General features: G+C 38.0%; 1 protein-coding gene across 2 annotated transcripts in view; it reads left to right on the forward strand.

The window, feature by feature from the left end:
• AFAP1L2 (actin filament associated protein 1 like 2) overlaps positions 1–24,544 on the forward strand; it is a 112,795-nt gene that overhangs the window by 75,001 nt on the left and 13,250 nt on the right. The window contains exons 4-11 of one of the 2 annotated variants that reach the window (XM_060768461.2): positions 852–940; positions 8,872–8,962; positions 11,804–11,887; positions 16,954–17,159; positions 18,688–18,867; positions 21,169–21,258; positions 22,951–23,035; positions 23,914–24,018. In XM_060768461.2, coding sequence (XP_060624444.2) covers positions 852–940; positions 8,872–8,962; positions 11,804–11,887; positions 16,954–17,159; positions 18,688–18,867; positions 21,169–21,258; positions 22,951–23,035; positions 23,914–24,018 — 930 coding nt within the window. The remainder of the gene's footprint in view (positions 1–851; positions 941–8,871; positions 8,963–11,803; positions 11,888–16,953; positions 17,160–18,687; positions 18,868–21,168; positions 21,259–22,950; positions 23,036–23,913; positions 24,019–24,544) is intronic. The other variant, XM_060768462.2, reaches the window with a different exon arrangement.

Genomic DNA, 24,544 nt, shown 5'->3' on the forward strand with positions numbered 1-24,544 from the left:
GTGTTTTCAGATGGTTTTTAGCGACCCCCTCTAACACCCCCTCACTACCCTCCCCCCAGGGGTCCCGACCTCAGGTTGAGAAACACTTTTTTAAAGCCCCTTGAATCCACTCAGATATGAAAAAACTAGGAATTACCTTTTGAATGGAGACTGGAAACTTTCCATATTATTATAGTTAGTTTGTGATAAAATTTAGAAGCAACAATGGTGCTGTTTTAAGTAACTACTTTGTGGTTAGCAGTCATCTGTTTCCACTCTCCATCCAGCCCTGAGGAAAAGAAAGAAGCTACTCCTTATTTCCTTTCAATATAGTCAAATCTCTCTCCTGTCTTTTCTTCCTAGATTTCTTGTCTAATTGTAGATCCCAAAATTATGAGGTCAGCTAAGCCATATATCACTTGGAGTCTAACTGTAAATCAGACTGGAAGAATCCACATGCTTGCTGAGACTGTAGCTTTTTCTCAGGTTGAGCTCAGTCTGTTAGACTTAAGAAAAGTTTGCAAGTTTAAATCATTCTCAGCAACAGTAATGACAGGGTGAATACTGCTCAATATAGATGACAGACATTCCTTCCAAGTAGATTATTTTTGAGTCATCTTGGCCTTTACAATGTTCTGTCTTGAGTAAGTATCTCCCAGGAGACCTACAACTAGTAATAAAATATGTTCTGCTTTTTCACCATATTCCTGGAGATGGTTTCAAGTGCCATTTTTGTAGTCACAAATGTACCACTGCTTAGGAATGCTGTACTTCCTCCAAAACAAAAGCATGGCTTCTAATAATGCTACTATGCATAGCCAATGTAATGAACTGTTCGGGTGTTGTCATTTCTGTTTGGACCACAACATTAGGTCACAGAGACTCCTTGACCAATGGAGAAGCAGAGCAGCATTTATCTCCTCCTCAGAAGTGTTTGCCCGACCTTCCACCTTCCAAAATAGTAAGTCTTGTTTGTTCCTTTATCTCCTTTGAATATATGCAACCTTTTTTTGACCAGGGATCACTTGACCAGGGACCATTCTCCAGCATTAGTACCAAAGGGGCTATGAATCAGTTTTTGGTCTATTTTATATTTGGTTTGGTTATTTGGTTGCTGATTGGGAAAATTGCATTGGATAAACCACATCAGCTCTAGTTTCTGATACAGAACATATGGCATCCAGTAGTCTCCATCTGCTTGCCCACAGAAAACTGTATTTAATAATTTAGAGCTGATGTGGTAGTAGTCTTTCGTGGATAGTCAGTCAGCCTCTCCCCTCCCAACATCCTCATTGCCTTGGCACTATGTGAGGGTTTCGTGAGACCAGTCACTCTCCTTGCTGCATGGTTTTGAGGCAACAGTGTAGTAATAGTGAGGCTGCTGACCTTATTTTCGTTCTTGGAGACCACTGGTGGTCCATAAACCAAAGGTTGGGAACCACTGCTATATAACAATAACATAAGCTGTATTGTGTTGTAGCATAGAATGTATTCGAAAGCAAGTTTGATATATTTATGCATCTGAGGGTCTCAGACCTCTTTCACTCAGAAATAATATTTAAGTAACTATTAAACCTGTAGAGAGCACTAGTTGTGTTCTAAAGATTGACAAATTATTTATTGAAAGTGTTTCCAAATACCAAAGTCTGTTTTATTTGTCGTTTCTGTTTATCTTGCTTTATTTCCAAACACTGCATGTTGTGGTTCAAGCTTGGACTGAACACCAGAATGAGATCCTCAACTGATACTCTTCTTCACACTGTGAATTAAACCACAGTGTCCTCGTTCAGACATAACAGGAAACTGTGGTTTAACAAGCCCTGTAAGTTTTTAATAGTTGCCTGGGAAAGAAAGAACAAGGAGGTGCCCATGTACATAAGCATTCTTGTCTGATCTAGGCCTTCATCCATCTTTTGGATGTTAGCCAAATTACAACTTTTAAAACATTTATTTGCACAAAATTTATTTCAGAATTAATTTCCAGTAACTGTTTGCAGCGTGATGCATAGATTTTGTTTTTGAACTAAGTAATTCCAGATGGTGAATGAGTATTCATTTAGAATTGTATAGTTTTCTGGGATATTTTTCAGAAAACCATAATGAGGAATGTTTTCCTTCCCCAAACAATGCCTTTTCCTTTCAAGCACAGCGAGTGCAGGTCTTTTTGTTTAGAATATTCAGCATAAGATTAGGAATCTCAGATGTTCTGAGCCATAAAAATACAGAAGATTTGAAAGAAAGTGTGTGTGGTGTGGCGGGAGGTAAAGCCTGTGGGTGGTCTGTGGGGAAAATGGCTGTGTGAACAGCAGTCAAAGGGTGATTTGAGGATTATTGCTGTGAAATTGTACTTTAGGGAGTTTAATGGGTGGATGCATTTGAGATCGCTGGGAAAAGGAAACCTGGGAGGAAAAGAGCCTCTGAGATGCATTGCGTTGCTTTTGCTTTAATGAATACATTCCATGTCCCAAGGAGGTTCCAACTGGTTGTAACTAAATCTGTTGTTTTAAAGCTCTGTGTTGAGACAGTGCCTTTCCCATTGACTCCTGTCCTGTGTGTATGTTAGTTACACCCACATGAGAATGCATGTTTACATATATGATTAAATGCATGTGTTTTCTTTTATAAGTATTCTCAAAACATTTTTTTTCTATATTTCCTCGCTAAAATGCATGTTCCAGGGGGCATTTTAATGCATCCTTTGAGTTGAGAAAAGAATTAGAATATCAAGGTCATGTGAAACTCAGGCCCCTTCTACACAGCCATATAAAATCCAGATTATTTTATTTGAACTAGATTATATGAGTCTATACTGCCCTCTATTCCAGATTATCATACAGATAATCCACATTATCTGCTTTGAACTGGATTATCTGAGTCTACACTGCCAGATAATCCAGTTCAACACAAATAATCTGGATTTTGTATGGAAGAAGCATATGATGAATAACTAAGGGTGCATTTGCATTGTAGAAATAATGCAGTATGGCACCACCTTAACTGTCATGGGTCATTGCTATGGAATCATAGGAGTTGTCATTTTACACAGTCTTTATCCTTCCGTGCCATGATGTGCTGGTGTCTCACCAAATGACAACTCCCATGATTCAATTCCATACGATGGCTGTGCACTGAAGAATGAATTCAATTTGATGCCACTTTAACTGCCATGGCTAGTCATGATTTCTAAATGCTTTTGTTTTCTGCTCCCGAAAGTTGAAAATCCTTCAGTATAACTAGTTCAGTATTCCCCAAGTTGTGTCTCTCCAAATGTGTTAGGCTACAGCAGTGGTTCTCAACCTTCCTAATGCCACGACCCTTTAATACAGTTCCTCATGTTGTGGTGACCCCCAACCATAAAATTATTTTCGTTGTTACTTCATAAATGTAATTTTGCTACTGTTATGAATCATAATGTAAATAGCTGATATGCAGGATGTATTTTCATTCACTGGATCAAATTTGGCCCAAATACCCAATACACCCAAATTTGAATACTGGTGGGATGGGAGTGGGGATGATTTTGTCATATGGGAGTTGTAGTTGCTAAGGTTTATAGTTCACCTACAATAAAGAGCATTCTGAAGTCCACCAACAATGGAATTGAACCAAACTTGGCACACAGAACTCCCATGACCAACAGAAAATATTGGAAGGGTTTGGTGAGCATTGACCTTGAGTTTGGGAATTGTAGTTCACCTACATCCAGAGAGCACTGTGGACTCAAACAATGATGGATCTGGACCAAATTTGGCATGAACACTCAATATGCCCAAATGTGAACACTGGTGGAGTTTTGGGAAAAATAGACCTTGATGTTTGGGAGTTGTAGTTGCTTGGATTTATTGTTCACCTACAATAAAGAGCATTCTGAACCAGTGATAGAACTGGGCCAAAGTTCCCACACAGAACCCTGATGACCAAGAGAAAATACTGTGTTTTCTGATGGTCTTTGGCGACCCCTGTAACAACCCCTTGTGACCCCCCCCCCCAGGTTGAGAAATATGGGACAAAACCAACTGGTAAATGATGACTGAGGCCCCATCTACACTGCCATATAATCCAGATTATCAAAGCAGATAATCCACATTATCTGCTTTGAACTGGATTATCTGAGTCTACACTGTCATGTAATCAAGTTCAAATCAGATAATCTGGATTTTATGTGTCAGTGTTGAAGAGGCCTGAGAGTGACAGGGTTTATAGACAACACATTTGGAGGGTACCAGGTTAGAGGAAGCTGGTTCATTCCTCCACCAGTCAAGGCAACAAATAATGACGTGTTCACATTTAATCTGATGGTACATACCTATATATGATAGTGATAGTACTAACCAATCTAAGAAAAAATAACAGCTATAGAAATAATATGCTGCATTATGTAGTACAATTTATATTCAAATCAGTCAGGATTCTCACCCATTATAGCAAAAAATATGATTGGAGAGGTGATAAGTACTGGTTTGATTCTAGCCTTATATATATCCTTCAATCATCTCAAACGAAATATTCTGATTTTAATCTGTGGCATGAGATGGTTCAGCTTCAATTCAGAAGATACCTGGTTTGCATGGACCAAGCATTCAGCTTTAAGAACAGTTTCTGTTACTTCTGAGTTTGTTGCTCTTGGGTCCAACAATATCAATTTAGATTTTAACAATTTCAGCCTTGAATAATTTTAAAAGTCCAAGTTCACAACTCTGAAAATGAATGTTTTTATTCCCCTGCTTCATTTTACACAAACATTTCAGAGATTAGCTAGTTCAATATTGCCTTTGCAAGAATGTCTGGACACTCTCCTTTCCAATGGAACTGCCAACAGGTAGGGGAATATATTAATGCTAACTAATTTAAGTACAAAGCAAATGATGTTCCAATCAATATAATGATTGCTCTCTCAAGTTACTGCTCTCAATTGGTCTCTTGGCAAAATATTTACTCACCTTTGCAAAATTAAAATTGGAAAGCAATACACAACAGCAAAACAACTGATATTAGCTTTAATGGCAGTTTTGGATAGCTTATAGGAACCTGTTTAAATATTTAAGTGTTTAAGGACAAAAGCAGAGCATTAAAATGCTCTGTCAGTGGATGAGAGGCAGGGAACGTGACTTTGATTTGAATCTACTGCTAGTTGGTATTCGAGACAGTTGCTGCAATAAACACGATTGGCAGCTATGCTGATTTGCAGGAATGAAACATATTATTTTATCTCCCTGTCTTAACAAATATGTTTTCAATAGGTGACAAAAAGATGGGCATTTTGCAGTGTTTCCTCACTAATAAAAGAAACAAAGGACGCATCCAGACAACAACCAAAATGCGCGCCCTCCCAAGTTTTTACATGGGGTGTCCAAACGACGGCCCATGTAAAAACAAATTCCGTCGTGACAAAGCAGGAAAGTAATTTGATACAAAGTAATTTGATACTGGAAAGGCGTGGGGATTCCTGAAAGACCTAGTTCTAATTCAGTATGGATCCTGTCTGGACTGTCCCCTCAGAAGTCCCAGAACTTCCGAGGGGGACGTAGAGTTGGCACAGCCTTCTTGCCAACTCTAACCTGAAAAACTCAGAGGGCTGTAACTGCCTCCCCAAAAGCACTTTTAAAAACCTTAAAACTGAAAAAGAATTTACCCAGCTGCCATTTCCCCTTCTCTGGAGCTCTCCTGGCATGAATAAATGTCATGCTAGGAGATGGGGGGAGGAGGAGGAGGAAAATCACTCCTCCCCCCCCCCCTTCTCCTGGCATGTCATTTCTACGTGACAGGTGACAGGAGAGCTCTGGAGAAGGGGGAATGGTGATGGGCAAGTTATTTTCTTTTTGAAAGGCATTTTGGGAGGATTGTTTTGTGTACAAGTGCCCTGTTGGAAGACCCAGCAGGGCATCTGCCCCCCCCCCCCCCGGCCAGAAAAGCGTGGATGTTGGGGGGGGGGGGGAGGTGTGTGAATTTTAACCCAGGCCCAATCAGGTTTAAGAAACCCAATTGCACCCGGGTTAAAGCCCTGTATGGAACTGCGCCAAATGAGTTTTATTGATGTAATAGAACACAGGAAAGTATTTAGTTTGCAATTTTAAAAAAAAACAAGTCTAACAAAATGAATGCCAGTTGTGCACAGGCTTTGGTTTGCTACTTCTCAAAGGAAACTAAGTCTAAATCTTACTGACGCCCCAATACATAAATATATCCTCTGTTTCTAGGACCCATGAATAATTCTTATAAACACAGTCAAACTCTATGGCTGATTTTTTTTTTTTACTCAAGTTGTTACACTGAGATATAAGAAACTGTGGCAGCGTCATTTTCTAAGAAAATTATCTTGAAAATCTTGACAATAGATTCCCCTTTGCACTTGCTACCTTCTCTCTGCCACTTCCAGTGAATCCCCATCATCTTGTTTTCTTCCAAAATCTGGCAACAATGATTGATCTGGCAGCCATCCAGGGATTTTCCAGTACTTGGAATCTTTTGAAAGTATTCATGTACTTTAGTACTATTTATCTACTTTCTTTGTTACTTATATTGACTTTGAAAATGTCTGGTGTATTTCCAGTTCAGTTCCACTCCCTTCCTGCTCCCAAATTTACATTAACCACAAAAGCTAAAATGTAGTTCCAAAATCAACATCAAAATGAAGTATAAGGATTGCACTATTCTGTCTTCTATATGCATGCAGCCTAATCTCCTTCTTATTAGAAGTATATCTAAAGTATTATTATTATTATTATTATTATTATTGTTATTATTATTTATTTGTATCCCACTTTTCTCCCAAAACAAGACCCAAAGCAGCACACAATATTAAAACATTACCAATCGACCATACATAGAACAATAAACAATAAAACCAACTTTAAAATAAATCATAAATAAACATTTTAAAACCATTTAACAAATACAATTGTTGTGGGAACTCATCAATTTAGATGATAATCTTTGCTCGATTCACTGAAAGTTAGCCTTGCCGTCATTCCAAATTAAATATCTTCATGAAAATGAAGCATCTTATAAGTCACAGCCTAAGTTACTATGGGGAATGCCACTGCTTTAACTATGCAGACCATCGTTACCAGTGTGATGTCTCTACTCTTCACTATTTTATTGAGATTGGTCATTGCTCTCCTTCCAAGAAGTAAGCGTCTTCTGATTTCCTGGCTGCAGTCTGCATCTGCAGTAATCTTTACACCTCGAAATACAAAGTCTGTCACGACCTCAATTTTTTCTCCCTCTATTTTCCAGTTATCAGTCAGTCTGGTTGCCATAATCTTGGGGTTTTTTATGTTTAACTGCAACCCAGCTTTTGGGCTGGGTTTTCAGGCTGGGTTTTCAGGAAAATGAAGAATTTCACAATGGTTTAATTATTTTTATCTACATCATAAGTCTACAAGGTTTTTCACTGATTTCAGTGTAACATTTTAAAGATTGATCACAAGGAGAATTAGTGGTCAGAATGAATGCCTGCGATGTTGCCAGCTTTTGTGGGATGGGGAAGGAGTTATGGCTTTTGTGTTTTCAATATGCAAAAAGTAAACTTCTTTTCACTGTATCTGCCTACCAGAAAATATATTTCTGTTTCTTATGCAACATACACTGCATCTACCCAGGCCCCTTCCACACAGCTGTATAAAATCCACATTGAACTGGATTATATAACAGTGTGGACTCAGATAATCCAGTTCAAAACAGATATTGTGGATTATCTGCCTTGATATTCTGGGTTATATGGCTGTGTGGAAAGGCCCTCAGGCACAAGTTGAGTGTGCAGATAACTGCAGTTTTGAAGTCCTGGGAGCTCTTCTAAGGAGAAAACCTCAGTCGTTGGCATACCTCCTGTTATTATTTTCCGTACTTAGGTCTTCACTGAGTTGCATTGTTCCTAATTAAAAGCTACTCATTTTGAAAAATCTGTCTGGCAACACATATGTGTTGACCTGAGAAAACTCCCATTTATTTGGATTCAGAAATAAAAAATGATATAATAATAATAATAATAATAATAATAGTAATAATAATAATAATAATGTTATTTTTGTACCCCGCCTCCATCTCCCTGAAGGGACTCCAGGAGGCTTACATGGAGACAAGTCTAAGTTTCAACATAGTTAAAATATAATAACAAAATTCATAAAAACATTTTAAACAATATAAAACTACCATAGAATACAATATATAGTGAACATTTAGCAACCTTCAATGGTCCGAATAGTGCACAGTACTGAGTTCAGGCGGACAACAGGTGCAAATAATTTGCCAAAGGATAAGGTTGATGGATAAGGTGCTAAAGAAAAGGAAACGACAGGATAAGGGCCTAGGGGTAGTATAAAGAGAGCACTATGTCTCTAAATGGGGCAATGGTAATGTGTGAAATCTGATTATGATCGAATTGGGAGCGAGAACTATTTGGGAGACTATCTAGTCAAAGGCACAGTGGAACATCCACATCTTTAGTTCTTTCCAGAAGGTGGACAAGGTAGATGCCTGTCTAATCTCCCTGGAGAGAGAGTTCCAGAGCTGGGGGGAGGTGGGCATCACTGAGAAGGCCCTCTCTCTCTTCCCCACCAACTGGGCTTGTGACGGGGGTCGGAACAAGAGAAGGGCCTCCCCAGGACATCTTAGAGATCACGTTGGTTTGGAGGGGAAAATGTCATGAAGATAAGCCGGTCCCAATATTGTGTTGCACTGCAGCTGGGCATAGTTGACTTTTGTCCTCATATTTATATCTCCTTTTGTGCCAGAAATTTTATCATTTACATATATGCCTTTCACAAAAGAATATTCCTTTGATCTGAATTACAGATACTATCTTGGGAGTTTATTATAAAATCATGGGAGCTCATTTCCTTTTTCTTTGGCTTTTTATCTATGCATTTTGTAGCCTTTGTTTATTTTCCACAGATTCCAGAAACAAAACCATATCCAGGCTCTAAAACTGAGTCTCCAGAAGGATACTATGAAGAAGCTGAGCCCTATGGCATCTCTCTGAATGGTATGCTTTTTGCTTAGTCTATACGTAGTAATCTAGACAGCCTAGAGAAATTAATTTTTTTCTAGAAACAAGTCAACATAAATGCATCTGCAAGGTTAAGGTTGTCAGATTTAATTGCCAGGTTATCATATCTTTCCTGCCACCCGTTTTTCCTTCACTTTCACAAGTTGTTATTTCATCCCATATGAAGTCCTGGACTAAATTTACAAGTTTGCAGGGAATAAAGTGTAAATTATGTCCTGATAAGTGCTCTGGTATGTCCCCCCTGCCTCCTGCTCCATGCCTTTGACCATGCTACACATTTCAGAAATTTCACTCATTTATTTGGTAATTTCCTGCTGTTGTTCACAAAGATTTCAAGGAAACAAGAATCTAAAAAACTCTGATATTTGGAGATGTTACATTTTTGGATTGCAGCTCTCACAACCTCAGCTGAAATGGCATAGATGGTTGGGAATTCTTATAGCAAACGTACAGTAAAAAAAACTATAAGCAACAATAAAAAGGGAAACAAACTGTGCAGTTGTGTGTGTCTTTGCTATTACAGAGTTTGAGCTGTTTAAGGTAGGGAATTTTGTACAGTGTACATAAACATTTGGATAAGAAAAGTTCACCGATCAAGAGAAATTAATGAAAAGTTTCTTTTTGTTTTGACTGCAAACCACCTGCGTTTTTCTTAAAGAGCTACATTCTTTCTTAAACATGTGTTCTAACATTGGAAAAGACATATTAAGGTCACTTTGTGGGTGACCTGTCTTTTAAAAAATGTGACCAACTTTCTTCTTTGAGAAGCAGGGCTTATCTCTACTTCAAGGGAGCATCTGTTCTTCTCCCAAAGCTTTCACTAGATTTAAATTTCATTTCTGACATGTACTTGCCTGCAAGAGCAAGAAAGTATGCATCATCCTCTGAAATATGCTCAAAGTTTCTTTGGATCTGTGGGCATTTTCCAAGGAGAGGATGTTATGGGATACCTCACGTGAGGAAAAAATATACAATTGTTCAATTAAGTGTGACAATATATATTGTAGTTCCTGCAGTCTTGCAGGGAGTGGGATGCAGGACCCCTGAGAAAGTGTCAAAATGCATTTTTAAAAAAATTGGAGGGAACACATAGGAACCTCTAAGTCCTCTATTGTAACTGTGGAAATTAACCATTGTGTCACACTAGAGGACCTTTAGATTCCTAGACACCATCTATATAGGCCACGAACCTTGAATCGGGACAGAGTGTCCAGATGTCACCCAGGAACTCATGTCCCTTAATGCAGGGCAAAAACAGTTCCTGCATTACTACAAGTTGAGAACTGCTCCAGAGCAGCCCCATTCTATGGGGTTGGCATGAACAGTTGGACCAGTTCTAATTGAAAACTGGTTCCACTGTTGACATAAGCTGCACTTTGCAACACTTCGGGCACTTCCAGAATGGGGTTAAAGCCATGACAAAGCGGGTTTAAAAACCCCGCTTCATCATGGGTTTAAGTCCCCATGTCTGAACAACCCGGGCTTTCCCAGGGGTGGGTATCTCCATGCCAGCACAGATACTACTGCGATGGAATGGGGCCACATCACACACCCCTTCCAAAAGCCTTAAAATTAAAAATATCCTTACCTGGTCACCATGTCGCTGCTCTGACAGGCCTCCTGGGGTATCAAATTAATTTGGGACAAAGCAGGGTAAAATAATCCTCTTTTAACAAAGGCATCATTTGGGTGGTTCTGGTAAAATTACGACAGGGCCCGCATCTTGGTCCCTGTCTGGAAGGGCCCCCAGTTTGCATCATTTGCTGCCCAAGTGGTGGCCACAGAGCTCCATAAATCCTGGCCATCGCTACTCTCTTCTCTCCAAATTACACAGCCACAGATCAAGAACAGATTGGTGGCAGAATTCAGGGCTGGTCTGAACCAGCAGTGCTTTAGACCTGCCCCAGAGTTATGTGACTGTGTAGATTTAGGTACGCTAGAGAAACCTTATTAATCAATTTGGAATTTCAATGCAAAATTCACATAAACTAGCTTTGCAAGGATTTTCTGTACTGGAAATATTTGGCTCTGAAAATTATATGTATGTGTAGAAATAGTATTACTAGTGTCAAAAATAATATTTCTATTGAAAATATTGTTATCAGTAAAAAAATGTTTTCTTTGCAAATTTACACAAATTTAATGATGGATGAATCCCCAACTACAGCATTTTTCTGCAGGAAACAGAATTTTCTGTGCAGGAAATAATATTTCTGTGTACTAAATGGTATTTCTTTCCAAAAAAAAAAATCATGTGTGAATGTGATACCTAATAAACCCTAAATTGCAAGAGTTATCTGCTTTCCAGGATTCTTCTCAACTAGTTTTCTCAGAACTTGAAAACTTTCTTTTTCATTTTTCTAAACATTTCCATTTGTTCTTTCCATTCTTGCTGGAATGATGAATATCTGGGCGTTTAAAACCCTCCCACCCAACACTACAATGGTGGCCAATATTTCTGTATGTTTCCTTCTCATGAACTGTAGGAATGCCTTACTCTCTTTGAGGTTGAGGCAAAGTTACTGAAGGGTGGAATAAAAATAAACCACTGTGGGACTGAGTGCAACTGATTCATTCAAGGGTGGAATAAATAATAATCAACACACTCTATTTTATTGCTGATGGATATCATCATTGTCATGATCACTACCACCAATTTGTAAAAAATGAAAGATTGCTCTAGGTTTTCACATACTGTTTCTAATTATGATTGTATATTTGATCCAGGAGAGTTAAATGCATCTGTTAGTGTTCAAAGTGAGTTTCATTTGTAGGTCTTTTTCTTTCTCTCTTTCTTCTCTGTGTGTGATTGTGCAGGTTTTTATGGTAGACTTGCAGCTACTGGATCCAGACCAGGGTTGCAAGTTACCGAGGGAGTCATATATGCCACGATAACAATGGGTACAGCATGTTTTCAAGTGAACATGAATAATATTGCATCATATATCATTTTATATTGTCATGATCATATTATTGTCCTATTTATGCATGATGGAAGTTGCTATACGTATGATCCCTATATCCACAGGTCCAGTATCTGTGGTTTCATTTATGCATGGTGGACAAAACATTATCTCTGTAGACATTTTCTAGGTCCTCAAGCATGACTTTCTGGTATTCTTGGGCCAGATGTCCTTCATTTCAATAGGATTCACTATTTTCTGCGATTTCACATATCTATGCAAAGTCTGGGAATGTATCTTCCATGCATACAGGGGTTGCCCTATAGATATATATATATAGGGCAATACCATAGCTAAACATAAATATATCAATACCATAGCTAAACATAAAGAAAAACTATCTCACATGCAAAAAGGCATAATCCAAGAATCCTTTAAAGTTGTTACCATCCTCTTCGGTGTCAGCAAACTTCAGAATTTTTTTTACATAGTAAGAGACTGCAATATCCAGGGCTTAGAAACCACACACAACATGCTGATACTAAATAATCAAAGATACTTGATATTTGACTGTTAAAATTGTAAGAGAAATGTCCAAATTTAATTCTTAATGAAATGTCCTAATTTTTACATTTAAAAATATTCATTTGTTTGTTTGTTTGCTTACTTACTGTATTTATATACTGCTTTTCTCACCCCTGGAGAGACTCTGAGCAGTTTCCAACATAATCATGGCAAAATTCAATGCCAAACATACATGTGAAAAACCAGAGCATAAAATCAAACAATAATATATAATTATGAATTAAACTATTTAAACCATATTAAACCATGAAACATATGCAACATTTGGACATTAAGACATAGAATTAAAACATACTAATATAATCATTAAAATCACATAATCCAAAATCATAATCCAAAGCCATTCCAATTGTCAGTTTCACATATACATTATTCTTTTCTTGCACTGCTCACTAACCAAAGGCATGGTCCTACAGGCATGTCTCTGCTTTTTTTCTAAAGGCCAAGAAGGAGGGCGCTGATCTAATTTCACTAATGAGGGAGTTCCACAGCCGAGGAGCCACCACTGAGAAGGCCCTATCTCTCATCCCCACCAACCGCGCCTGCGAAGGAGGTGGGACCAAGAGCAGGGCCTCCCCAGAAGATCTTAATATCCTAGATGGTTCATATATCTAGAATGGCTAAAATTACTATGAAAACAAAACATTTTTTTCTGAAAATGAAAAATTGCACTTAATAATTGCTTTTTTAGAATTTTAACAAATGGAAGAATAACAAATTATTTTTAATGAATTGTTCCAAGTTCCGGTAAAATCAGGAACAGTAATCGGTTGCAACCTGAAGAAAAGGAAACACAGGAATTTTAAAAAATCAAAATAGTGGACATTTCATATGTATTTGGTGAGAGGTGCATATTCCAAAGAACAGGCTATCTCATGTCAATAGCTCAACTTACACCTGCTGTTCGGAAATTCACCTCTAGGCATACCTATTCATAAACAACTTCCACTGAGTTTAATGGGAGTTATCTACAGGGACACACACAAAATTTCTCATTATGCATCAAATGGTCCTACCATACAAACATACTATGAGGAAGAAATCCTAATCGTTTATTTAGCAAGAAAAGGGTAGGGCATCTACTTAAGGTTTTTATGGCTTTGTACAGTTTTTATATTATATGCTAAACATTTTAATAGTATTTTATAATTGTTTTAATTGTTTTATAATTGTTGAGGCATCAAATTGTTGCCAAGTGTGAACTGCCTTTAGTTGCCTCCGGGCTGAGAAAAGCGGTATACAAATATGTAAATAAATAAATAAATAAATAAATAAAATCCAAGTGTTTCCATGGTCAAAGCATAAGTCAGTGAGTACCTTCTTTTCATTTGATATTCTGGAAGCTGCAACTGAAACATGAATGGCTTGCACACTCCCTGTAGGATTTTGTTTTTTCATAAGTTGCATGCTTCGGTCCAAGAATAGATCAACAAAAAATTCTTGGGTGTTCTATATTATTTTCTGAGCATGGAGCATGGTAGTTACATGATTTGGCAAATATACAACTTCATTCCAGATTTCTGGGGAGAGAAGACAATCAGTCATCTTCCACCTGATTGTATTCCCATGACCAGAATTTCTATGTGGGGTTCTTAATAATGTCTCATACCAGCATAATTTTTGCATGAATGTACCCATCAGCTTGTGAATATATGTTGAGCATCAGTAATACGCTAATGAGCCTTACCACAAACTGTAAAAGACCATACACCTCAGCATTAAGAGAATTATCTGGGCACCAATCTAAATCATTATTGAATGTGAAGTTGGTGAGATATAGGCTTCTGAGCGTCACCTGTCTGCACCCTTTCCTTAAGTTTGGCTACAAAGATGTTTTTGCAATCATCTCTTATTACTTAAGACAATTCACAGTGTCATCTGCATTGATAAACTCTACCAAAAGAATCCAAACTTACAGGGTGTGGTTTCAAGTTTCAGACAAACCATAGTTCTGTCATAACAAGCTGTGGTTAAGTAAAAATTGAGACAAACATTTCTAGACTCTTTCTCATGTGCAAGCCAAAAGGAGAGGGGAGAAGTATGGAGCATACAGGACAAAGACTCATTCTGGCTCATTGAGATCCCACTAAATCAGAAACGGAAATCTATAGTTCTCCAAATGTTGGACTATTCTCATCATCCATAACCACTGTGTGATCAATTATAGACATTTCCAATATTGTGTTAACTTGTGGTTTAATGCAGCATCCAAATGTGGCCAACTTTACTACTGTAATTGAACCTAGTTGCTATTTTAGACAGTTTCAAAAATGTGAAGAGGATATGACAGAAATTATTGTTATTGTTATTATTATTTACTTATTCATGCCCATCCTTTCTCCCAGTGGGGACCCAAGGTGGCTAACAAACCCTCAATTTGCCCATAATTTAAAAAGCGCAAAAGTTTACAAAAATTAAAATATAATTAAATAATAAATGCTGTGTGAATTAAAGTTAAAAACAGGCTAAAATATAATAAATAAACTTAAAATAGTATTTTAAAGACCCACCCACCCCCTCCCACTCACTCCAGAATCTCATCCACACGTTTCCAGCAGCATTTCATTTAATTGTCTTCAGAATGGGGCTGCACCAAAACCACTTGTTTTACTTTCTTTGTTTCTCAATTTTCCTTTGTACATAGATTTCCACCTCATGAAATTATGTGGGAATGGTTGGTGTGTTTTCTAAAAAGATCTGTCATTCATAGATGGCTAATAGCAAATTTGTTGGCAATTGACAAAGCCATAGTAAATTGAAGATTTGCAATTTATGCTCTACATTCATAGACACACAGTGAGTGTAATTGTCATTGCCATTTATTGATCTATATCCCACCTTTTCTGTAGGACTGAGATTTAAGTTAGTTTGCAAAAATTAAGACAATACATGTAAAAACACATTCAGAAAGTGAAAACATAGTGAATGTTATCGTTAAAAAGTTATTGAATTATCATCTTGAGTTTAATATCTTGAGCAAAAAAGAAGAAAAAAGGAGAACCTGAGAATGATTGAAAATGCCTAATGTGCTTGAGGATGTGTGCAAGTTTCCCTACTTTTTACAAAATGTTTGAAGACTACATAAAGCAGAAAATAAGAAGGTACAGGCAATGGCTCTGATCTAGGATACTCTGAAATCTTTGTTCAGTCGTAAGAAAGAACATGTGTTGATCAGAAACAATTGATGACAGGATCTAGGATGACACTGAACTGCATTTGATCCTTTTGCCATTTTCATTATCAGGTTGTTTCAAATGAGATACAGACATGTTTTTTGTCTTGTTGTATTGCTAACTTTTGCTTCTTTTGCTCACAACTTGATTTTTAAAGAAAATTCACAAACATGAACATGAAAATTGCAAGTATGCAAGGAGATCACATAATCAGGTTAGATCCTAGCTGAGAAAAATAAGTTGGTAGGAATAAACTTTTGTAGACTAGGGGCAGATCTAGACAGTCCCTTTATTGCGGAAACTTCCGCAATAAAAAGGGGGCTATCCAGACAATGTTCTGGACGATCCTGAATTAATTCGCCACAAACCAGGAAAACTCTGGTTTGTGATTCATTAATTTGATAGTGAGTTTATTTCGCACCTTCTTGGAAGGTGTGGGTGAACCCAGTCCAGACACCATTCCCACAGTTTTTCGGGGCTAAATTAGCCTGGAAAACTGTGGGAATCCCAAACCGCTCCCAAAAGCCCTAGCCCCCCCCCCTTTAAATAATAAAAGTACTTACCCAGCCTCCAGTGGAGAGCTGTGTCAGCTCTCCTGGCACATAGAAATGACACACCAAGAGAAAGGGAGGGAGGAGGAAAATCACCCCTCCCCCCTTTCTCCTGGTGCATCATTTCTACATGCCAGAAGAGCTGCCGCAGCTCTCTGAGGCTGGGTAAATACTTTTATTTTTAAAAGGGGGGTTTAGGGCTTTTTGGGAGGGGGTGGAGTCTCCAGGTGTTCTCCCAGGCCAATCCAGGAAGAACATCAGGACACTCACCCCAGAAAGCATGTGCTTTCTGGGGTATGTGTGGACAGGGCCGCAGGAACATCTGCATTTTTTAAACACAGGTACTCCTGGGATAAAGCCCTGTCTGAAAAGGGCCTAAGTCTATTTCAGATGCATGATGAAAATGAAATAATTTGTTCAATAGAATCCAGATACAAAAAAGTGTACTTTATATATTCTGATAATTACAAGATGGTTGCAATTATTGCATACATAATGTAACTGATATAATCCTTTCTTTGTAATGTTTATCTGGCTTGTGCATGCTGGTCCAAGTGGTGTGAGAGACAGGGGATAAGAAAAGATGGCATGAGGGCAGCAACTTCTCATTGTCTGAATTTTGCAAGATTTCATTCTCTATTTTTTTTCCTGTACTGTTGCTGTGTTTTCCAGCGTGCTTAGTGGATAATGGAACATTGCTTTGTCACCAAAAAGTGTGTGTGTTGGTCTTTTCTCCCCTACTCGTTTGGATGCAGATGATGGAGAAGCAGTCAGCAGTTCCTATGAATCTTACGATGAGGAAGAGAACACTAAAGGCAAATCAGCTCCCCACCAGTGGCCTTCCCCTGAAGCTTCCATTGAACTCATGAAAGATGCTCGGATCTGTGCTTTCCTCTGGAGAAAGAAATGGCTGGGGCAGTGGGCCAAGCAGCTTTGTGTGATTAAGGACAACAGATTGTTGGTAATCATTTGATTTGACAGATGAGTTCTCTAAATGAATTTATTTCTTAAAATTAGCCGCTTTGAGTCTCCTTGTGAAAAGAAAAGTGGAATATAAAAAAATCATAATAATAATTTCTGAAAAGTAGAGGAAAAACCAATTCCTCAAGATTATACATGTAAATAATACAACACAAGAACAGTTACGCTATACATATTTGATCCAAAGTCCGCCCCAAGACTGGCCACGTATTCCACCCTTCAACCATAGTCTCATGTGCTCCAGCTCTTTGTTTCCCACAGCAGTCAACCAGATACTTCTGGGATTCCCAGAAATAAGAAATTTAGGGTCCTTCCACACAGCTATATAACCCAGAATATCAAGGCAGAAAATCTATAATATCTGCTTTGAACTGGATTATCTGAGTCCACACTGCAATATAATCCAGTTCAGTGTGGATTTTATACAGCTGCGTGGAAAGGGCCAAAGACAACATCATCCAGTAGTAATGATAAGCACAAAAAAGCTCCCATAAATGAATACACATCCAAGGAAGGTTCTTGGGTAAAGGAACTGATACAGGTCTATGCAGAAAGGAACCTGGCGCTCTTGCATTTGGTGTGATTCATTAGAGCAGTGTTTCTCAAACTGTGTTCCTCCAGATGTTTTGGACTTCAGGTCCAAAAAATCCCAGCCAGTTTACCAGCTGTTAAGAAATGTGGGAGCTGAAGCCCAAAACATCTGGAGGAGCACAGTTTGAGAAACACTGCATTAAAGGAAATTGAAAACTGCCACAGTAGATGTAGTGAACATACTACTGCCATGCCTTCTTTCCGTACAATGTATTCAGAATGTCTGAGGTGCACCTGGGAATTTGTACTTATATGGGCATGCAAAATGGTTCGGAAGAGTCTTTCAGTGTGTGGAAAATTTACTTTTTGGCACTACAATTCTCAGAATCCACTAGCCAGCATATCCCCAGACCCTGCCATTTGGAGGATTCTGGGAATTCTCTCTTTCTGGATGCTTTATGTAGTCCAACCATTTTCTTTGTGTACTAGCTGCGGCCCTCCAGCTGTTTGGGCCTTCAACTCCCAGAATTCCTGGCAATTGAACAAGCTCATTAGGGCTTCTGGGAGATAGAGGCCCAAACAGCTGGAGGGTTACAGTTTGAGGATGCCTGCAATAGACAAATGTTGCAAGGACAGGTTATCTTTCTGTGTGTGCATTCATGTGGGTATATAGTAATGATTTCATACTCGGAAACATATGGCTTTGTTAGTTAATCTAAAAGACTTAAACAGCAACCCTGTCTGATCAGTCATTTTGATACTAGTAGAGCTTGTGAAAGTATCTTTTGGTTTTTGGATCATAACAACACGAAACTTCAAGCCACCGTAGCCACTAGCTATAACATTTATGCAATCTTTGGAGCTGTAGTCGGGGGGACTACAAATCCCCCCAAAATGAAAATTTTCTAAGTTTTAGATTTTAGACAACAATCCATATTTATTTCAATGGACATCTAAGTTTCTGTTTCTTTTTTCAGTGTTACAAGACTTCCAAGGACCACAACCCTCAATTGGATGTTAATTTGTTGGGTTGTAGCGTCATTCACAAAGAAAAGAATGTGAGGAAGCAAGAACATAAACTGAAGATCATCCCAATGAATGCCGATGTCATTGTCCTGGGCTTGCAGAGTAAGGACCAGGCGGAACAGTGGCTCAGAGTGAGTGGACCACTCTCTTGTAAGGACTTCTGGAATTCCCTTCAAGCTGGTTAGATGCCGTGCCCCATATTTATACCTGCCAGCATAAAAATTAAGGTTTAGCTTCAAAGAATTCAGAGTTTCTCAATGACCATTGTGGCACTTGTCATCCACCAGCTAGTCTCGAAGCCCAAGTTTTGTATCTGCTTGAATTTCTCTGTTAATTGAAGTAAATCCTCTTTGCCTGTGGGAAGATGAAGGGGAACATCACAATCTAGCTCTTCAGGGGAGGATAAATGAAGTCTTTCTTCAGCAAGAGAAACTAGCAGTATTGCCCAGTATTTTTTTAAAGGCAGATTCTACCACATCCTTTGTATAACACATTTTGTAGAAATGTGTGGTAATGTGTTGTTGCAAGAACTGTGGAGGAAATGTAGTCATGTTTGTCAAATTAAGGTTATGAGTTCTGAGCACACACAGAGGTGTATGTGGTTGCTAATGTGGCTGATTTTTTAAAAATTCTCTAATAAAGGAAATGTAAGGGAGAGTATATAATCTATCTACAGGGATAGTGTACAACCTTTAGTATACAACTTTAATATAAAACTAATAGAATATTAAATTAAATTGATAGTCCAAAATAGAGCGAACTCATTGAATCAACCTCTGAATGTTAAATAAACATGTATGTAAATCTCATTGATTCAGTGAGTTTATTATAGTAGGTATTAGTATATGTAAGAATAGTCAGATATTTTTCATGACAAAAGGTACCTTGACACAAGAAGATTATCCAGGTTGCAATAATGTTTTACATTTTCAGACTTCTGAAAAAATCAGTTGCTCCCTGTAATGCATTTTGTGCAAAATGGATGTGTTCCCTGCAAAATGTTGTACAGATGCAATATACAAAGTTTTATACTGGGTCATTATAATTTGTACAATGTACAATGGGTTTTGTGGAAATACGATTTTCACAAAAAATATCAATAACTTTTGGAAAATTTGCTCTCATTATACTCTCATCTAGAAAGTAGAGGTCTTTTGAGATGTTTCATTCTCATGTGTGAGAACAAAATAAGACAACATAGTTCATATTAGTACTTGGGTTTAGGGCATAGTTCCATTGCTGGTAATTAGGATGTAAAGCTTCATTTTAAAATTATTTTCTTAGTATATTTATAATTTAGCTCGTGATGTGGTTAATAAAAACTTTGATTAAAATGGAGCTAAGTTAAATGGTAATGATTCAATATAGCAAAGAGATATCTGGGGCAGGGTGAGAAAATATATATCCCTCTGTATTCCCAGAAGGGAAATTTCTTAAATTCTTTCTTTTTTGCATGGTGAATGTGTTTGGCAAGTTGGGAGATTTCATGAACATTAATGATCCAAATTTTGGTTGAGCAGTAACTAAGAGACGTAATGATTCAAGCCTTGGTTCTCTATGTAGTTTACAGATCAGATAATTTCCCTGCTCACTGCTCTGCCAATCTGAGATAAGTCCTTTTGCAAAGAGGGAGGACATAGGGTCCTGAGTAAAATATGTATAGGTCAGATAATGTACTTCTGCAGGACATATTGAGCCAGTAGACTAGAAACACTCCCATGCCTGATATGATATACATGGAGAAAGATTGAGGACATTCTTCTAATTTAATTGAAAGGAGGAGGGAAGGAGGGTTTCATACAGCCATGCTCACTTATTTGTTGTTGTTGTGGTAGGGTTGTCAGCTGACCAGCCAAGAACTACTCTGGGCCTTTCAGTTCTGTTTGAACTTTCAAAATTATGAAGTATCCATAGGGCTTTATTTTAGTATGGAGATTAAAATAATTATAGTCTGGTTTTAGATAACAGAGAAAAGCCTGGGAACCCTGTGTAGCATAAGTTATGTTTTGTATCTCTACTGGAGTATATACTGATCAGTGCTTTAAAAGCTAGCCTTACTTTGTTTGGAATGTTGACTGATCAGGCTAAAGCCTTGTAAAACTACTTTTTGGACTAAAGATTCCAGAATCCCATTCTAGACGTGATATCATGGGATTGATATAAGAAAAAATTACCTTTCAAGTTCCCAATTGGCCCATGCTTTCTTTTGTGCATTGTTTATATAGTTATCCCCAGTTCTCTTATTAGTCAGACCCTTTTGGAGGAGCTTCATTTATCTGCCTCTTTCCCAAGAGAAACCTTGTTTAAACAGAGCTGTATGTGAGTTAAACACATACCTTTAAACACACAAGAAAAGGAAAATCAAGAGGGGAATTTCCATGGGATAACACTCTGCTTACAATGCGCTTTTGTTTCCTTCTTTCTCCATATAGGTAATCCAAGAGACAAGTGGTCTCTATCCAGATGGGTGGGGTGAAGGAAATCAGTACGTTCCAGACTCCCAACGGCTTAGTTATCCCAAAGTATGTCTTATCTCTTATGGGACTTTTAAAAACTTCCATTGCATCATATTATTTTAATTTTAAATGTGAGATTATAAAGGAGAAATAACTGTTATCACAAAACAGAAGAATTCTGGAAAGTTGATACCTAAAGAAAATCCAGCCTTTTTGCCAAAGGAAGCACAGATAGTTTGCCACACAGCTGCCATTCCAACTAACATGAGCACTTCTTTTGTAGACACTTATTTATCCATAATTTTTGTTCTGAGCAACAAAAAAAAAGTAAATCCTGTTCAAATTCTGATTAAAGAAGTATACAAATAAGGATTCTGGGATGACAATTTTTAATATCAGTGGTTCTTAACCTGTGGGCCGTGGACCACCAGTTGGTTGCGAGCACAAAAATCTGATCTGCGAGCCTCCTTCCTCTTTATTTATTTATTTGTTTATTTTATTTCCATTCCTTTTGCTCTGCCTACCACTTCAAATTTTTGAAAATACACATGATTAGTCTTAAAATATTTCAATTTCTCTAACTTCCTTTAAAAAAAAAATAAAAACCCAAAGTGAAGCTGGAACAGTCTATGGTATTATTATTTTTCAAAACCACCATATGGGTATCAGAGATTAGGGCTAGTTCAGCTGCCAGCAAGATTTTCTTTCATGGCTAGAGTCAATTCCTGCTCTGTTCTACTCTGGCTCCATGATGTAGCCAAAAAAACACAAGGATTCTTTGAGGAGCATAGGGCCCTTACTTTGAAGTGAAATATAGGGGAGGAAACCAATTCTGCTAACTTGTATTGTTAAGGTAAGAAATAACAGTTTTCCTTTTTGTTCCCAGAGGACTAGCAGCACACAAAATGTACTTAGAAAAGAATGCTGTTATTTTATACTGCCAAGAGAACAATATTTTGGTATTAACTTCCAAGATAGTTTATTTCAAGTAATATCGGCAGAAATCTTGTGGTAATCAAGAATTACATACTTGTGACTGCTTGTTATGTCTAGGTATCCCCCAGTGTAAGGGGATACAGAGCAACTGAGAAAGTTCCTCAATCCCTACTTTCTGGGCAACAGCTACTGCAATAGACAAGGGTCTGTTATACTACTGACGAGGAAGTGGCTAACTAACTAGCATTTCTACTCATTCACCTTTATGTAAGCTAACTCCAGCACTAGAGCGAATTGTAACAGTGATTCTGCTTCATGTTGTCACACTCATGGGAGGCTATAGGTGATCACTCATGAGAGGACATGGCAACATCAGTCACTTGCTTCCCAAGCAATGGGAACATATTGCCCAACTGCAGTGGCTGCTGTTTGGTAAGTGAGGATTGTGGTGGTGTAAGGGATTCAGAACAAAATCCACTGCAGAGCACCATAATTCAGGTGCCTACACACTCACAAGTCCCCATGAGGATTTTGGCTGTCATTACTTGTAATGACATATTCCCAAGATGTGGACTCTATCCCGCCCACAATGGGCTGTGGCTTCTGCATGCTTTTGACACGTCACTCTCCAACAGATCTATCTGTCATCAACCTAGCTTTTGGGATAAAGTATGCATAGCTAAGGCATGTATATTTCTGTGCCAAGTGCAATCCACTATGGAAGAATAGAATTTGCTTCCCTTCCAACAGCTATTTGGAGAAAGTCCTGTCTCACATAACTGTTGTGGTATTTTGTGTCTTATTCCTGGCTCTTGTTCACAGGTGGAGTCAACCGAGAGGTATTCAGTGGCATCAGAAAGTGGAAGCAGCACTGATGGTCACCCAGAACTGTTGGAAACTAAAGATGGTAATAGTGGTTTAAAAATTGAATGTAATTATTGCATTATCAGAAGAAAAAAAAAGAGGAGCTGGAGCACTTTTAATTTTGAATGAACTGAATTGGTTAATTGTCTTTCTCAAATAATTAAAAAAAGTATCACAGAACTGCACTGCTACATTATATTAAATAACTTGTAGCCGCGGTTGAAAGGGTTACTTTTGTAACCCTAAATTCTCCAGCCAACATAGTATGTACTGTAGCCAGGATGGTTGGAGATTTTGAAAAGATGAAATCATGAAAGCTGAATTCCCAAGTACTAAAATAAAATAGGTTGTCTTGGAGGTTCATTTCTATAGTCTTGTTCAACAAGGAACACTGAATGAATGAAGTGGCATAATTAACAGAAGTACTTCAACTTGGTAAATTGCCTAAATCAGAACAGACGGTTTACCCATCTAGGTCTGTGTATTTTTCCTGGTAATGACTCTCCAGAATCTCAGTAGAATAGAAGCTTAAGTCCAAATTTCAAAGGAGCTGTCCTAAGTGCTGAACCTAATTTGTAGGTTTGATTCAGTACCGTAGATAGCACCTTTTAAACATGGTCCAAGTCCCACGACTGTATTTACTGTTCCACTCATATTGAAACCACCAGTTGCCACTAGCAGATTCTAATCTAAGATGACAATTATTAAATTCCCCTTTCTGTTTCCTCATGCAGTTAAAGTAAGGTGTCACTGACATACCTAAGCCTATAGATCCGCAGTTCCTTTTCAGCTAGCAGGACCATAAGTTTGGGGCATTGTATGAAAATTTAGATACACTATTTAAATATTTTGTTGATACAAGGTTTGGATGAATGGATAGATGGATTTATTTATCTCCTCTAATCCTTTTTTTTATTTTAGCTAAGAAGAAAGGCACGTCAGGATTAAAACTGAGCAATCTGATGAATCTTGGAAGAAAAAAATCTGCATCATTGGACAGTCCGGAGAGGTCTTTGGATACTTGTAGTAAGTGACCTGAAAGAAATCCACTTCTGATTCATTGTAATCTCTGTCACTCACAGCCTTGAGGACAGTCTGAAACAAAGGTCAGAATCATGAGTCCCTCACGATCTTCTGGGATTGTAACTCCCAGTCATTAACTTATGCTGCCATAAGTCCAACAAAACCCATGATGGTAATCCAGGGCGAAACATTAATCCAACCAGTATGTTCAGAATTTTTTAAGGCAAGTTCTGTGCTTTTCATTCTTCTATTTACTACAGAAAAGTCAAACTCCATAAAAGTTTTGAGGTAGGCTTTAAACTTCTTGCATTCTTAATAGTACTTTCTGTATTGGATGTAAACCTCCAAGATTTGTTTTTCATAAGGAGTTGAGGTTGCTATATATGGTGGAACATTCTTATCACTGAGCAAAGTTATTTTTACATTTATGTCTTGCTCTTCACTTATGAATATAAGTGAGGAGTTTCCATGATTCTCCTCCTCACTTATATTCATACAACATCCCTTTGTGGTACTTCAGGCTTAATGA

Source organism: Anolis sagrei, chromosome 3 (genome assembly GCF_037176765.1).
Source record: "Anolis sagrei isolate rAnoSag1 chromosome 3, rAnoSag1.mat, whole genome shotgun sequence".
In the NCBI taxonomy this organism is placed as follows: domain Eukaryota; kingdom Metazoa; phylum Chordata; class Lepidosauria; order Squamata; family Dactyloidae; genus Anolis; species Anolis sagrei.